General features: G+C 41.6%; 1 protein-coding gene and 1 long non-coding RNA gene across 10 annotated transcripts in view; one reads left to right on the top strand and one right to left on the bottom strand.

Moving 5' to 3' along the window:
• The window catches only part of SACS (sacsin molecular chaperone), a 161103-nt gene that overhangs the window by 19329 nt on the left and 125899 nt on the right, over window positions 1-15875 (bottom strand). For 6 of the 9 annotated variants that reach the window (XM_006138876.4, XM_006138875.3, XM_014581461.3 and 3 more), the window contains 2 exons: window positions 9457-9548; window positions 5809-5835 (listed from right to left, as the gene is read on the bottom strand). In XM_006138876.4, the coding sequence (XP_006138938.2) occupies window positions 5809-5835; window positions 9457-9548 (119 nt within the window). Of the gene's footprint in view, window positions 1-956; window positions 1412-3437; window positions 3738-5808; window positions 5836-9456; window positions 9549-15875 lie in introns of those variants that run through there. The other 3 variants (XM_025179372.2, XM_075919275.1, XM_025179371.2) reach the window with 3 other exon arrangements.
• LOC142826540 (uncharacterized) lies at window positions 7010-9900 on the top strand. Its single transcript, XR_012900738.1, has 3 exons — window positions 7010-7142; window positions 8459-8553; window positions 9764-9900. It is a non-coding gene; the product is annotated as an uncharacterized LOC142826540 (long non-coding RNA).

Raw genomic sequence — 15875 nt, 5'->3', positions numbered from 1 at the left:
ACAGGCCCTGGGGGGGTGAATGAAGCAGACAAAGTGTGACACCAATGCTTAAAGTTCCTATCTCTGTCCCTTATTCTACAGGAGTCTTATCTCAGAGCTCCCAAGAACCTCGACAGAGGAGGAGGACGAAAGACCTCCTAGATGCCTGTACAACTTCAAGGAATAGAGAGTGGCACTGGAATCAGAGATGCTCAATACAGAAAGGGCCCTGAACAGCTCCAACACTGATCTGAGGGCGGCTTCCATTAAGAGGGCTGTTAGCCAATTGTCTCTTTCTGAGTTCTTAGCTTTAAAGGTCATGCAAACGTGGCACTTAACCCTTATATGTGATTCCCCCAAGCCCTTCAAACAGTTTGTAAGGGAATCACTGACCAGCATCGACTTTGAGCAATTCGTGTGTGACTTGAAGCCCAGAGATCGGGCATACCAGATCCTTGGATGGACATCCCAACCAACTAATTACACTAATTCAATTACAGTACTAGCACTAAGTACAATAACTATGAGTAACCATTTACAGAATAGCTCAAGAGAAAAACTGTCACGCTTGCAAAGAAAGAGAAAGACAGGCATTCTAATCAATCATCACAGGCAGTAAAAAGAAACTGAGGTGGTGCAGGGCTGGTGGCACCTCATATACCAGTACATGAGCGCAAGACTCCTAGGGTCACTGGAACCAGCCCTACAGAAACCGCTAGGGGAAAAAAATCTGACAACTATACACATAAGTGCACACACACTTAGCAAGGGATCAACATGAGAAAGTACTCAAAAAACATTTAATGCCTTACACATTTAATGCCCTAGAATTGCAAGTTCCCTGCCCCCAAGTTCTCATTTCCCTTCTTTACATGTTTAGCTCTCACTCTGTGGTGGGCATATGAGGTGAGGGTTTCCACCAAACGGGTGAAAAAAAGAAGGCTGCAGGGATTTAGTTGTCCAGCCCAGCTGCTCACCAGTCCTAAATGCGTTGCCTTCTCTGACATGGAGTTGTGCAAACTACTTCTGAGCTTAGAGTGTGTTGCTGGTGCATCACGCTGTGATGTGGGAGAGGGAGCAAGAAGCCAATGTTCTTTCAGCCAGTAAGACAGGAATTGCTGGAAAAGTTCTGTTGGGCTCTATCCTCCTCCCTTAGCTGGTTGTTACTGTCCCAGGAACTGCAGTGTGAGTGCCTCCACCTTCGCTGAAATACCTGCCTTCAGCTCGGTGGCAAACTTCAAACTTTCTTCCTGCCTCTCAGCATGGTGTTTTTCCAATCTTTCATTCCTCTTCTTCTGGTACCGGAACTTCTCTCTAAAGAATGTTGAACATGAGTTCTTCACAGAAACACTTTCTTCTAGAATGGTCCTGAGGGTATGCTGACTCAGATATGGAGTTTGTGAAGAACAGCAGGCAGTATAAGTTGAGGGTCCTAAAATATAACAACAGAGGGATATTTTTAAAGACGTTCTATGGAGGGCAACAGACTTAATAAGTGTGGGACACCAAGGCCATAAAATATTAACAATTCTAAAGTGAACCTACACATATTGTGAAAGGGATGCTTCAGTCCTCACACTGCCTCTCAACATAGCTTTGTTACAGTTGCAGAAGTGCATAAGCAATGATAATTTTAAAATTAAAACTGCTTTGTTAACATTTCCTAAGTAATTGCCATAGGAGAGGTGGGGAAGAGGAGTATAGATAGTATCCTCGCAGGAAAATGCTTTTTCTCTTATTTTAGCCTTTCATATTTTGGAAGACATAACAGCTCACTTGGTGCCCTATTTGACAGAAGGAGATGGTATTCCAGACTGCTTCAGGGAATCCTGCAGCATATGCAACAGAAATATTCAAGCAGTGACCAACAGCACATCTATACAGGAAGGGCTGGAACTATGCTCTTCTCCACTACGTGACAAACTATCTGAGTTGTAGCTTCAGGAAAAGTTTGCAGCAATCAGCAGCCAGATTGGATCCTAATCCATGATGGAATAAACATGATGGACACAGGCCTTATCCTATTCTTGCTGAACATAAAAATCTCTGAAACGTGCAGTTTGAATCCAGGCATGGATTATTGCTAATTGAAACTAGATAGATTTGGAAACAGTATATTGCTTCCCTAACATACACACTGGCTACGTCTACACTGGCCCCTTTTCCAAAAGGGGCATGTTAATTTCACAGGTCGTAATAGGGAAATCCACGGGGGATTTAAATATCCCCCGCGGCATTTAAATAAAGATGTCCGCCGCTTTTTTCCGGCTTTTAAAAAAGCCGGAAAAGAGCGTCTACACTGGCCCCGATCCTCCGGAAAAAAAGCCCTTTTCCGGAGGATCTTATTCCTACTTCTAAAAGCCGTGCTTTTTTTGAAACCGGTACACACCGGTAGAGTGTACCATTTCCTTTTTGGGGGAGCACTCACCGCTTTCCCCTGACACAGCCCCCAGCCAGCCATGGGAGCACTCACGCCGCACGGAAGCCTACTTGGGACAGACGGCAATTAAAGGGGCCATGACTGGATTTCGGCCCAGACCTCCCAGGCTTTTTTGTTTGTTTGTTTGTTTGTTTTGCTCAACAAATTTTCAAACCATCTGGCAACCCTACTACCAGCAACTTTTTTTTTTAACAAAAAAAAGCACTGAAGTAAAGTAAGAATGACTAACAAATCTGTTTGACTTAACATTTACATTACAGATAGGTAAAAGTCTGAAATTCCAATTTACTATTTTGAACACCACAGGGTGGGAAGGATGGAGAAAGAGAAGTTGGGGTTGCCTAGACCCTGATACAATCCAACAGAGGTGACAGTTGCTGGTGCAGAGTGGTGCAGCAAGCAGGTTAGTAAGAACTGACCACCGTTACCAGCCCACATACAGTCAACATTAAATGTCACTGCCGCTTCTCCCCTCTCCCCCACTCCCTGCAGAAGCCCTGCTGTAGGGTCTGGCAGGGCCTCCAATGGGGAGGGGAGCAAAAGGGGCAGCTGTCCCAAGGCCTGCTGATTTCAAAGGGTTGGGGCTCCCAGTCACCACAAGACAGGAGTATGGGTCCTTCAAATCACTGCAGGAGCCCTGGGACTCCTTGTTGTTGCTACTACTGGGTTAGCTGGAGGAAAGGTCCACTTCCAGCCCCACACTTTCTGCCCCAAACCCTGCCGGCTCTGGGGGCCCAGAGCCAGGCCTTTACCAAAGATGCTAGCATGCTGCAGGGTACACTGGTAAGTCCTGGAGTCTACTTCCACCCCTGTAATCCATCATTAGTGTTCAAATGGTGCTAGCCCGGGCTTAGTGTTTTTGCATTGCTCTTTAATCAGAAATTGATCTCATTACAGTGATCACAGAATCCTAGTACTGGAAGGGACCTTGAGAGTCCAGTCCCCTGCCCTCATGGCAGGACCAAGCACTGTCTAGATCATCCCTTATATAAACTTTTAATTTGAATCATACACTTACCAGGGCTCTGGAGTGGCTTGTATCTCCACCATGTTTTCAGCAGGTGCAACTGTGCGCTTCCTCGGTGTAAGAGGTCCAAACGAGCTCCTTCATGAGTGAGATTTTGCTGTTGATCTTGTTCCAGAGCCTGCTCTGGAACTTGTTTCATTAAAAGTCACTTCTGATCATGTCTGGGAGCCTGTCTGGGAGGCTGTCATAATCCTGTTATGATTCTGTCTGGGAGGCTGCAATCAGTCCCCATGTCGGATTCAGGGGCCAGAAGTGCTCCATCACAGCTCACCAGGTCATCATGAAGCACAAGTGGTTCTGTGCTGGGTGCAGTACTCAGGACCTAGTCAAAGTCATCATAAAAATGGGCATGTTGTTTGTAAGTTGCCTGAGGTGTGACTTTTATCCCAGGTCTTCCTGATTCAATCTTTAGTCTCTTAATTCACTCCCCGCACTGACTACCAATTTGGAAAATCTGCAGAGACACCAGCTTCTTAGCTATCTTTTTGCTTTTGCTCAAGTCCACAGTTTTACTGGCTTTGTACCACAGATTCACGAAAATCTGGCTATGTTCACATGACCAGGAAGCCGCTCACTTAGCAAAAAGCTTCACTGGATCACTCTCCATTGAAAACCCTTCGGGATCTCTGATACTGTGCTTGCAAACTGGAGTTCAGAAAACAATGTGTTAACACTGACCTGAGCTGCTGCTCTTTGCAAAGGGAAGTGTGACTTCAATTTCCAATAGATTTGCACTGCAGACTGTCAACACAGAGAGGACTAAGGAAGTTACTCCAATGAACAATGGGATATATCCAATGAAAAGTTTCCATTCCAAGTGATATGGCCTTTTATCATTTTCTTGTGAGAGTTTATTTTTAGAGCACAGTGATTTTCTGGGTTCACTCACATAATTGCTATCAGGCCATTAAGTGTACTGGATGAGATACAATACTGAACACACAATGTACAATATTTTCAAGCACCACTGATTTTCAAGTTGATGGTATGTATAATATGTAAAAAGAGGTTTTCTTTTCAATATCAAGTACAATCTTTTTACATTTTCCTATGCAACATTTACTATGGGTAATGCAATAACTATCCCACTCTCTCAGTGCTTAGAATATGTATGAGATATTTCTAAGGCACCTACAACCCCAAATATATATATATATATATATATATATAACTTCCATTCTGACACAAGCTGTTTTTGTGTTACTGATTACAACATGAAGAATAATTTATCCTACCTACAGTCATACGTAATATTATCTGGGCTAGCAGAATTTCTTTGTCTAATCTGAAAAGCGCACGGGTACAGGTTAATCAAATATGTTGCCATATAATTGTCTTTGTTGATAAACATGAAGCTATCACACCTGTCATGCAAAATTGAGTACTGAGGAGAATAAGAACTGTACATACACAAATGTATGATAATATAGGCCTTTAAATTCCGCATCCCATTGCAAGACTGGGTATTTTTCAGCCATCTCCCATAATCTCAGAGGAAAATCTGACTCTGCAGGGTGGGACTATCACTGTGATCAGCAAAGCTTAAAATCCCACTTCTTTCCACATTCTTTCAAATCTCAACATGGACGGTGAGAGGAAAGAGAAACTACCAACACAAACTACCTACCTCCTAGTTTGGAAGTGAGTAACAAGACATCTTTAGAAGCAGTAAGTTATCTCTCAGGCTGTCAAAAGCTACTTCCCTCTTTGGTGCTGCAGAGAGCAGCAGAGTTTGCAGAAAGGACATAAATGAAAGAGGTAGCAGAGCTTGCAGAAAGGACATAAATGTAAAGCAGTTGGGCAGGGAGGGAGAAAGCTTATTAAAATTGAAACTAAAATCCTATTATTTTAGTGCAAGTTCTTAAATATTTATTGGATATAATGTTAATACAAAAAACAAATGTTCATGCTGTTGATTAATTATTACAGTACACTAACTGCTAGCTACTTTCAATTAATTTTTGAATTACATGTAGCTCCTAGAATGTACAGTCCTCACACTTTAAACACAATGCTCAGGAATCAACATTTCAAATTGTTTTGCAAATTTTATAGTATAAAAATTAGATACCATTTAAAAATTCTGAAAATCTTCACATAATGCACATTTTTATTAAACAAACTGGCATATATTAATGAATATAAATTCATTAAAATTTTACTTTTTCTATAAAATGAGACCTAACACTATTGTCTTCTCAATTATTAAGCTTTTTTGTTCATTTTTTTGTCAATTGTGTTTAATTGTGTAGTTTATCAAGTTTCCATTTATATGGAAGATGAAACAGAGAGCATATTTAGTCATCAAAACCACACAAACACCGCACTTCAATCCAGCAAAATATTCAATCAGTAATCCTACCTGAAAATCCCCAGAGAAGCTGTTGGGCTAAAATATAATCAAATCGTTTTTTAATAAAACATTCAAAATGCAAGTGATTTGAATATGATCATGCTAAATATAACAGTAACAATCTGCCTCTTACAATAAAAGAACATATTTTATGGAATGAAAATGGATTTCGATCATTGTATGGAACACTTCAATAGTCATAACAAAACCATTGTCTTTCCAGATCGTCTGTCTCCTGACCTGGCCCGATAGGAAGATGAAGTAAATTCTGTAAGCTCTCTCTCCTCCCAAGGTAGCTGGGAGGGGCTCCTGTGTTGTTTTGCCACAAAAGGAAGAACTGCAGAAACTTTCTGCAGAAGCTCTTTGGTTTTAATGACAGCTAATTAGCAACAGGCCCTATAAGCTAAATATGTGTTGTATAAAGAAATATTTCGTTATATCAATCTTAAATTTCTAGCCTTTCATTATCATTGGCAGTTCTCTGGCTATTGTATTATAAGGAAAGATAAGAACATTTGATGTTCCTTCTCTGTAAGATATACCTTACTTTGTATAACTATCTTCATAATAATTGTCTTATACTTATTTCCTCTGTGAACTGAACAGTCCCAACCTTCTAGTCTCTTCTTGTATGGAAATTTTGCGACGCCGCTAATCATTTTGGCACTTGTCTTTAAATCCCTTCTATTTTTGTTGCATGTTAATATATTAAGAGAGATGTATGTGATCACTTGTCCCATGCAAGAGATGCAGATCACCAAAGGATGGATACCTGAAGGACTTCAACTCAGTAAAGTGAGAGGAAAAAAAGCAGGAGCTACCAAAGGAAACGGTGAAAAGTCAACCAAAGAAATTAGAGAAAAAGCACAGGAGTACACAATCACAGAAGCTTAAAAAAAAAAAAAGAGGACATCAAGAAAATTTAGATAAAGACTATCAAAAACAGCAAACTGGTGTGACCTTTCTAGTATTGCCAGGTGTCTGGTTTTTGCCCGGACAGTTCAGTATTTTGGCCTTCTGTCTGGTAAAAAAAAACAGAGAATACTGGACAAGTAAAATGTCTGGTATTTTCTGTTTTCCTCTGTCAGAAGGCTGGTGGCGTCTGCAAGGGTGGGGGGAGCGAGGTAATTTAAAGGCCCAGTGGCTCAAAAAGATGGCCGGTGGTGTCTGTGAGGGTGGGGGGAGTGAGGAACGTGGTAATTTAAAGGCGCAGAGGCCTTTTTTTTTAAAAAAAAAGATGGCCAGCGGCGTCGGCGGGAGCGAGGAAATTTAAAGTCACAGCAGCCTTTTTTATTTTTCTCGGAAAGATGGCCAGCGGTGTCTGCGACAGCGGTGGGAGCGAGGTAATTTAAAGGCACAGCGACCTTTTCATTTTTTGCTCAACCAATTTTTCCCTGCCTGTCTGGGGAATACTATGTGCAATTCTGGTGTTCATACCTTAAAACAAAAGTTGATTAATTGGAAAGAGTTCAGAAAAATAGAGAAAGATGGGTTTCTTTTAAATAGCTTAAAAAACTTGGGGGAAAAAAAGGTCCTGTAGCACCTTAAGCTACGTCTAGAATGCAAGCCTCTTTAGAAAAAAAGGGTCTAGACTACAACCAGTACTTTCGAAAAAGCAAGTTGTTTTTTCCAAAGAGAGCACCCAGGCAGTCTGGATGCACTCTTTCAAAAAAGCACAGTTTGCATTACATAGCGCCTTTTTTCGAAAGAGCACTTTCGAAAAAAGGCGTTATTCTTAGTAAAACAAGGTTTGCCATGGACAAAAAAACTGCAGAATTCTTTTAATTTACTTTCGAAAGAATGCAGCAGCAGACTAGATGTACGTAAAGTTTTTTCGAAAAAAGGCCATTGTTTTTGAAAAAAGCCTACAGTCTCTAGACACACCTCTAGAGACTAACAAAAATACAGATTAATTTGGTTAGTCTCTAGAGTGCTACAGGACAACTCATTGTTTTTTAAAAACATGGCTATCCCTCTGACAAACAGCTTGTTCACTGAAAAATACAGTTTGAGTTGACCTGAAACAATTAATGAATTTTACATGAATTCTCTGAATAATCATCCTGAAAAATTGTTAGCGTCCCTTCTAATCTTCAGCCTACCCATTAGGGCACACAGCCAAAATGTGGGAGACCTAGTTTCAGTTCCCTGCCTCTTTCTGAAATGAACAAGGGATCTGAACTTGTTTCCCTGACCTCCTAACCACCAGGCTATGGGATATAGAATTAGAGAAACGTAGGGCCAGAAAAGACCTCAATAGTAATAAAAAAAACCCAACAAACAGTCTGGTAGCACTTTATAGACTAACAAAACATGTAGATGGCATCATGCGCTTTCGTGGGCACAGCCCACTTCTTCAGATGACCAGAGTTATGAGTAGGGGATATGAAAACTCGAAATAAATAAGAGAGAGGAAAGGGAGGAGGGAGAAAAAGAAAAAAGGAAGGTGTGTGTGAAAGGGAGCATCATTAAGTATCTGGAGAATGGGTACTTAATCCTAAGCAGATGACTTATTTATAATCATATAGAAAGATACCACCATTTCTTCCCCATTTTGTTCCTCTAGCTCAGTTCCAAAAAAAACATTTAATTTGACTAGAAAAATAAATTGTAGACTGTCAGAAAATCGAAAAACTCAATTATTTATCTACCTCTACAGAAAACAGCTACAAGAATTATTCAAGATCTGAGAAACTTGCTTTAAAATATGGAAGATGAAAGAAGCTCAACCTAGTTAATTTATCTGAAAGAAGGGTAAGAGCTGACTAGAACAGTTTGTAAACACCCAGGCCAGTGGGGGGAGGGGGGAAGGAAGAGGGACAAAGAGGGCAGTTGACTCAGGGTCCAGTAATTCAAAGGGGCCAGGGGCTCCAGCTATCATGCGCCTAGAGCAGTGTTTCCCAATTGGTGCTCCGCGGAACTCTGGGATTTCGCGAACTGAAAATAGGGGTTCCGCAAGGAGCCGGCACTCCCCTGCCCCCTTTGAAAGAGAAAGAGCCTGCTAACCAATTTCTAAAAGAAACAGCACACTTGTTTCCCATTCCACCTTGGCAATGAAGAGGCGTAGCGAGGCGGGGGGAGAGGAGAACAGTTGCTCCCAGCCAGCATACTAGGGGAGCAGCTCCAATTGTCTGGCTGCCCGGAGCACTTCCGGGTTCCCGATAGTGCCGGACCACCAGGAGAGCCGGAGCACTGGATGCCGGACCAATGGAGTTTTACTGTATATCTATATCTATCTCCCCATCAGTCTCTATGGTGGCACAGGACTACTCATTTTTAACATAATTACATACACATCAGGATGTATGCACTTTAAAGTAACCATATGCTACTTTATTGTGAATCTTCATCCTTCTTCTCTTCCCCCTTCCTTTTTGCCAGTTTTTGAGTATTGTTTGTGTTATATTGCATTCAGATTGCAAACTATACCTATTTTTGTATGAGATGCTTAGCAGATTTTGTATGTTCAGTTTAGCCTTTAAAATAATTTTCTTTTTAAGTGTGAGTTTTAATCAGCTTCCCTAAACTATTCTAATTCAAAATTAAATTAAGGAAATAATAGCTTTTAAGTAAAGCAAGCCACACAATTTCTTCTTAATCTCATTAGTATCAATCTATTTTTTGTAAGTATGAGAATACAAAAAATCTTAATATTACCTCGGCTTTTGGCAGCTTCCTTCAAAGCAATTAGAACTTGAGGTTTCAGATTATCAGAAAGTAATCGTCCTTCAAGACCTGGGAAGAGGGACCTAGCATGCCATTAAAAACAAGTATTTATCTTAGTATTCTTATCCACATCATACATGTTGTTCAATAGTCTAAAATATCATAAAATAGTTATACAGGTACATGTCTATATATTTTGAAGTTTTCCTTTCCTACTATATTTTTATAAAAATAAATGATGTATATATGAACAGAGAATCCAAACAATGTTAACTTAATAATTCTGTACGTTTGACAGGTGACTGAAGAGCATTCTTGTTAAAGTTACAAGATTTACAGCCTAAAGGAATCCAGATTGAATTTAATGTAGTTATTCTCTACAAAAAGACTTTTAAAATAACTTCCTAGAGTTCTATGAATCTCAGCTAACTGAGATCAGAGTATAAAGATATACAGTATGTAATTGCTAGCACTGAAAACTCCACTTGGGTCCTGAAAGTTAAGCTGTCTCTTCCTGGCTCTGAAGCCACCACCAATAAATAATTGTAAACCACCAATAACCATAATAAAGGTTGAATTTACATTTTATGCTCCAGAGTCAATATTCATGTCAAAGTTGTAAAAGATAACTTCTTAAAGTCCTTTAGCAATAGTGTCTCAACCGTAACTCTTCAGTTACCTTACCTTATATCTTATAGGTAGTGCTGAGGAATCTTATAGGAGTGCTGGGGAGGAGTCAGCTGTCATGGTATATGTAGGTACCAATGGTTAAGAGAAAGGTATGCGAGAAGTTCTGGGAGGCCAAATTTTAAGTTGGTAGGTAAGGGATTCAGGTTTATTAGGAATTGGGGAACCTTTTGGGGGAAGCAGTGGACTATATTTGAGGGGATGGGCTCCACCTTGAAAAATAGAACCAGACTACTGACACATACAGTTAAAAAGTTGTAGAGGACATTTTAAATTAATGGCTGAAGAAAAGACATTAGGTGTGGAGGAGCACAGACTTCAGGCAGATATACCCCTCATGGATGAATTTATTAAAGGGGAACTCTATACACTAAAAAAGAGGCAGGAAGGAAGTTGGTAAAGTAAAGGCAGAGGACAGAACAGTAAAATTTAACAGACATATTTAAATATAACAAGTGAAGGCAAGCAAATGAATATTGACAAAATGTATATGTACTTACATGCTAATGCTAAATATTAAGATGGGTAAACTAGAGTGCCTAGCATTAAATTGAGGACATTGTTATATTATGCATTATAGAAATGTAATGGATTATCGGGGAACATGTTAATAACATGGTATAAATGGGAATGACAATAGTAGCTTGCACTGTTGGAAGACTAGTATTATAGTTTAGAGAAACCATAAACTTATATTGACTATCTAAATGTCACTTCAAGGTGTGACGCAGAGATAAAATGTCTTGACAACAAACAGGAGTACATCATGGAGCAGTTAGGTCTAGAAGCCACAAAGGGAGAATTAATTCTTGATTTAATCCTAAATGGCGCTCAGGATCTGTCTAAAAGGTATCTATAGCAGAACTGTTTGATAATAGTGACCAGAATGTAATTAAATTTAACTAGCAGGCTGCGCCTTGTGCTCGCTACATTCGCCAACCCCCCTCTCTCTGGCAGCTTTCACAGCCAGAGAATGTGATAACATTATTCTGTCACCCACCAGAAAAACCTTCTTTTATAGAGAGGGATATCACTGTAGGGAGGATAATAATAATAAAAAAAAACCAACAACAACACAGTAACATTTAACTGTAAAGGGGGAACTACACAAAACCAAGGATGCTTAATGGCTGTAGCCCCAAAAATTTCAGGGTGTGTTGAGCCAATGGCACAGCTGAAGGCAGCAGTGTGTCAGTACTCCTCTAGGAGCAAGGCAGACTTGCATGGTAGGAGGTATGATTTCCTACTTTCATAGAATCATAGAATACTAGGACCGGAAGGGACCTCGGGAGGTCATCGAGTCCAGTCCCCTGCCCTCATGGCAGGACCAAATACTGTCTAGACTATCCCTGATCGACTTATCTAACCTACACTTAAATATCTCCACAGATGGAGACTCTACAACCTCCCTGCGCAATTTATTCCAGTGTTTGACTACCCTGACAGGAACTTTTTCCTAATGTCCAACCTAAACCTCCCTTGCTGCAGTTTAAGCCCATTGCTTCTTGTTCTATCCTCAGAGGCCAAGATGAACAAGTTTTCTCCCTCCTCATGACACCCTTTTAGATACCTGAAAACTGCTATCATGTCCCCCTCAATCTTCTCTTTTCTAAACTAAACAAACCCAATTCCTTTAGTCTTCCCTCATAGGTCACGTTCTCTAGACCTTTTTCAGGGGTAAAAGAATCCTTGACCTGACTGTGTTGAGCCCAGGTGTGAAGCAATTGCTGGAGGAAGTATGAAGAGAGGAAAGAGGCCCCTTGGTCTATGGGTTCAGGAGAACTTTAAAGTGACACTTATACAGTCAATGTCTGGGGGAGGTGTGAGACAGATGCCCGCTGGTGGTCCAATACCCTGCTAGCTACACTTGACACATCTGAAATACTCAGTATACCCCTACTTACTGTTGTTACAATCTGTATCTAAAAGGTGTTGTGTAATACAACATTGGAAAACTAATCACTCACTGGTCACAAAGGATGTGTCTACACTGCACACTTATTTTGGAATAAGCTATTCCAGAAGAAATACTCTGAAATAGCTTATTTCAAAATAGCGTGTCTACACTACAGGAAATGAGTCTAAGGCAGGTTCCCCTAATGTGGATGTGCTACCTCAATTTAGAGCCCCAGGAAGCACTAGGAAGTAATTACTTTGAATGACACTGAGGAGGAGCTATTACAAAATAGCAGCAGTGGAGCATCCACACTACAGTTATTTCAAAATAGCTATTTCGGAATAAGCGTTATTCCTCATTGAATGAGGCTTACAGAAGTCAGAATAAGCCATCCGTTATTTCGAATTTATTTCAAAATAACAGAATTGCTGTGTAGACACTTGCATTGTTATTTCAGAATAATGACCGCTATTCCGAAATAACACTGCTGTGTAGACACACCTAATATTTTTATGTGGTATATGTATAGTCAATCCACAAGGTTTATTCATGCATGCTGAAGTTATAGCCCTAAAATGTGTTTGAACTAGGCATATCAGGTGAGTTGATGAATAATATTTTTTCAGACAAAGTAATGTGGTTCTCCCTCCACACCCCCAAAATGTGTCTTCATGTAAACTGAGCTCAGTGTTACCAAAGTGAAAGAAAAGCACATTTGCATGTTGAGGAGACAAAGAACCAGCAGAGCAAGTGGAGGAAAAGCAGGGGATGAAGACTGTACCCCCAAGAAGCCTCCCTGCTTCTTAAAATAGGGTCAATGAAGTTTGAGGGAGATACTTTTCAAAGCTTTTCTGGTCTATAAAGACAGGATCAGAGAATTCCATAGTTATCCTTTATCTGAGAAGACAAGAAAAACCAGCACATTGGACTAAGAAAAGTCTGGTCAGTCATGCTGGAAAAGAGGTTTGGTGAGAAATACTTCTTTGAACAAGAGACTTAAATCAGGTTTTAGTTTTACATTCATGTTTACTTTTGTTTGTAACCCTCTCTTTATTCCATATATGTGGTATCTCTTAAACCTATGGCTTATTGTTCAATAAACTTATATTTAGGTTGTTGATTAATTGAAGTTAACTTACATAATTAACTAAAAAAAATTGTTTGAAGTTTTGATCACACTTTTAAACAATAGACTACCAATTGAAATTTATTAAATATTTTAGATATTTTTTAACCTTTTTAAACATATAGATTTCAATTACAAAACAGAATACCAAGCCTACACTGTTCACTTTATATTATTTTTATTACAAATATTCACACTGTAAAAATGATAAACAAAAGAAATACAAGTTGCACCTCCCACAACCAGCACTCTTTGGTCTGACAACATCTGCGGCCCAACAGGGCCATGGATGTTCATGAACCAAAGAACCCAGGGAGCCTAGTGGCAGGAGGGCTGGCAGAGCAGGGCCAGAGCTGGAGCTTCTGGCAGCAGGGGACCGGGCCGGAGTCCGCAGCAGACCAGGGCAGTGGGGAGGCCAGGGCCAAAACCTGGAGTAACCTGCACAGCAGCACAGAGCTTTTAGCAGCCCACAGAAGTGCAGGGCTGGGGCCTTTCGCAGCCCACAGCAGTGCAGTGCTGGTGCCCTTGGCAGCCCATAGTAGCACAGAGTCAGTGCCCACAGCAGTCTGACCAGGCCAGAGTCCATGGCCCAGCAGCCTGAGGCCAATAGCAGCGGGGCTAGCTGCCCCGTCAGTTGATAGTCAGGGGCAGCAGGGCTGTCAGTCTAGCCGGGGCCGTCGGAAGGAGTGGCTGGAGGTGGGGGGCAGCTGTGACAGTAGTGGACCTGGGAGCACTGAAGGGAAGAGGACTGGGGAGTAGCTATCAGTGGATCATCCCTGGTATCGGTAAATTCCCTCATTCGGGACGTGTGAGGTCCCAAGGGACAGACGAGGGAGGTCCAATCTGTAGTACTTTTCAAATCAACCTCATATAAAGTATTGTAGGACAATTTGTTTCTCATGAAAGTGCAACTTACAAATGTAGATTTTTTGTTATATAAATGAACTGAAAAACACACCAATATAAATTGTTAGTGCCTACAAAGTCCACTCAGTCCTACTTGTTCAGCCAATTGCTAATACATATAAATGTGTTTACATTAAAGAGAGCTAATGCTATCCGCTTATTTATGTCATTTACAGGGCATTTTTGTAGCTGGCATTGGAAAGTATTTATGTCAGATATGCTAAACATTTGTACGTCCCTTCATGCTTTAGCCACGATTTAAAAGACATGCTTTCATGCTGATAACACGCATTAAAAAGAATGTGTTAATTAAATTTCTGACTGAACTCCTTGGGGGGAGAATTATGTGTCTCTTGTTCTGTGTTTTAAGTGCATTCTACTATATATTTCATGATATAGCAGTCTTGGGGGGATGACCCAGGTTTTGTGTTGTTGTTTTAAGAACATTTGCACTGCAGATTTGACAAAATGCAAATAAGGTACAAATATCAGATTTCTAAAGATAACTACAACACTCAGTACAAGATTATGACTCTGAAGTGCCATCCAAAATCTGAGGGGTGGGGTGCGGACCTGTAGGGGAGCCTGGACTACTCTGTGTTGGCAATAAATGGTGATGTCTGCCTTGTCCAAAGTGTGGATTTCTGGCCTGTATCAAGTTTGGTGCGCCAAAGCATGCAGGCAGAGCCCAAGAGTCAGGAATTGTTTTGCATAACAATGCAGATTAAGCATGATACGCGAGACCACGTCAAAAACACAGAACAAGCAGCTTTGTACTGGTACTTGTTTCTGATAAGCAATAAATACAGATACAGTCATAAAACTGTCAACTACACACATTGCAGCAACATCCTGAGCAGCAGGATGTACCCCAAATAGGGGCATAGGGCATTTTACGTATCCTACACAATACGTAATCAATTGGTAAATATTATTAGAATGACCAAGTCTTGCTTTGCTATAAATTGGGTTTAGTAAGAACAATCGATGGGAGGGAATGGGCAGAATTGACCCACACGTCCTGCTAGATGTAACTAGAAGTAATTAGGCCCTTCACACTGGTGGCCCAGCACGTGGCGTTCCTGTATGTGGGAAGAAACAGAACCACAGAACCTTCCTGGCACTGTAGGTAGCATACGGGTGAAGTGTAAGTGAATTAGGCTTTATTATTGTATATACAGTAAACTTCCGATAATCCAGCACCTTTAGGACCCAGGGGGTGCCGGATTATCAGATATGACGGACAGTCGGAAGGGGAGGCTATGAGGGGTCTGGGATGGAGTGTGGTGGGGGGGATGCTACCCCAGACCCCTCATAGCCCCCCCCTTCCGATAGTCCGGCTCTGCCCCAGGTGTCCCTGATTCAGCCACTGCTGAAACTGACCAGCAGCAGCTGAATCGGGGACGCCTGGGGCAGAGCGGCTGGAGTGCTGCCGGGTTGGTCTGGTAGCGCCGACCCTTGGCGCGGCGAGACCAACCCGGCAGCACCCCAGCTGCTCTTGGGGACGCCTGGGGCACAGCAGCTGGGGTGCTGCTGGGTTGGTCCCGTAGTGCCACTCCTTGGCGCTACTGGACCAACCCGGCAGCACCCCAGCTGCTCTGTCCCAGGTGTACCCAAGTCAGCTGCTGCTGAAACTGACCAGCGGCTGATTCCAGGAACCCGGGGCAGAGCAGCTCTGCCTCGGGCTTCCTGGAGTCAGCCACTGGTCAGTTTCAGCAGCAGCTGAATCGGGAACAGCTGGGACAGAGCAGCTGGGGTGCTGCTGGGTTGGTCCCGCAGCCTCGAGGGGCAGCA

The sequence above is a fragment of the Pelodiscus sinensis genome, chromosome 1 (assembly GCF_049634645.1).
Source record: "Pelodiscus sinensis isolate JC-2024 chromosome 1, ASM4963464v1, whole genome shotgun sequence".
NCBI classification, from domain to species: Eukaryota; Metazoa; Chordata; order Testudines; family Trionychidae; genus Pelodiscus; species Pelodiscus sinensis.
This window is presented reverse-complemented; position numbering and strand designations above follow the sequence as displayed.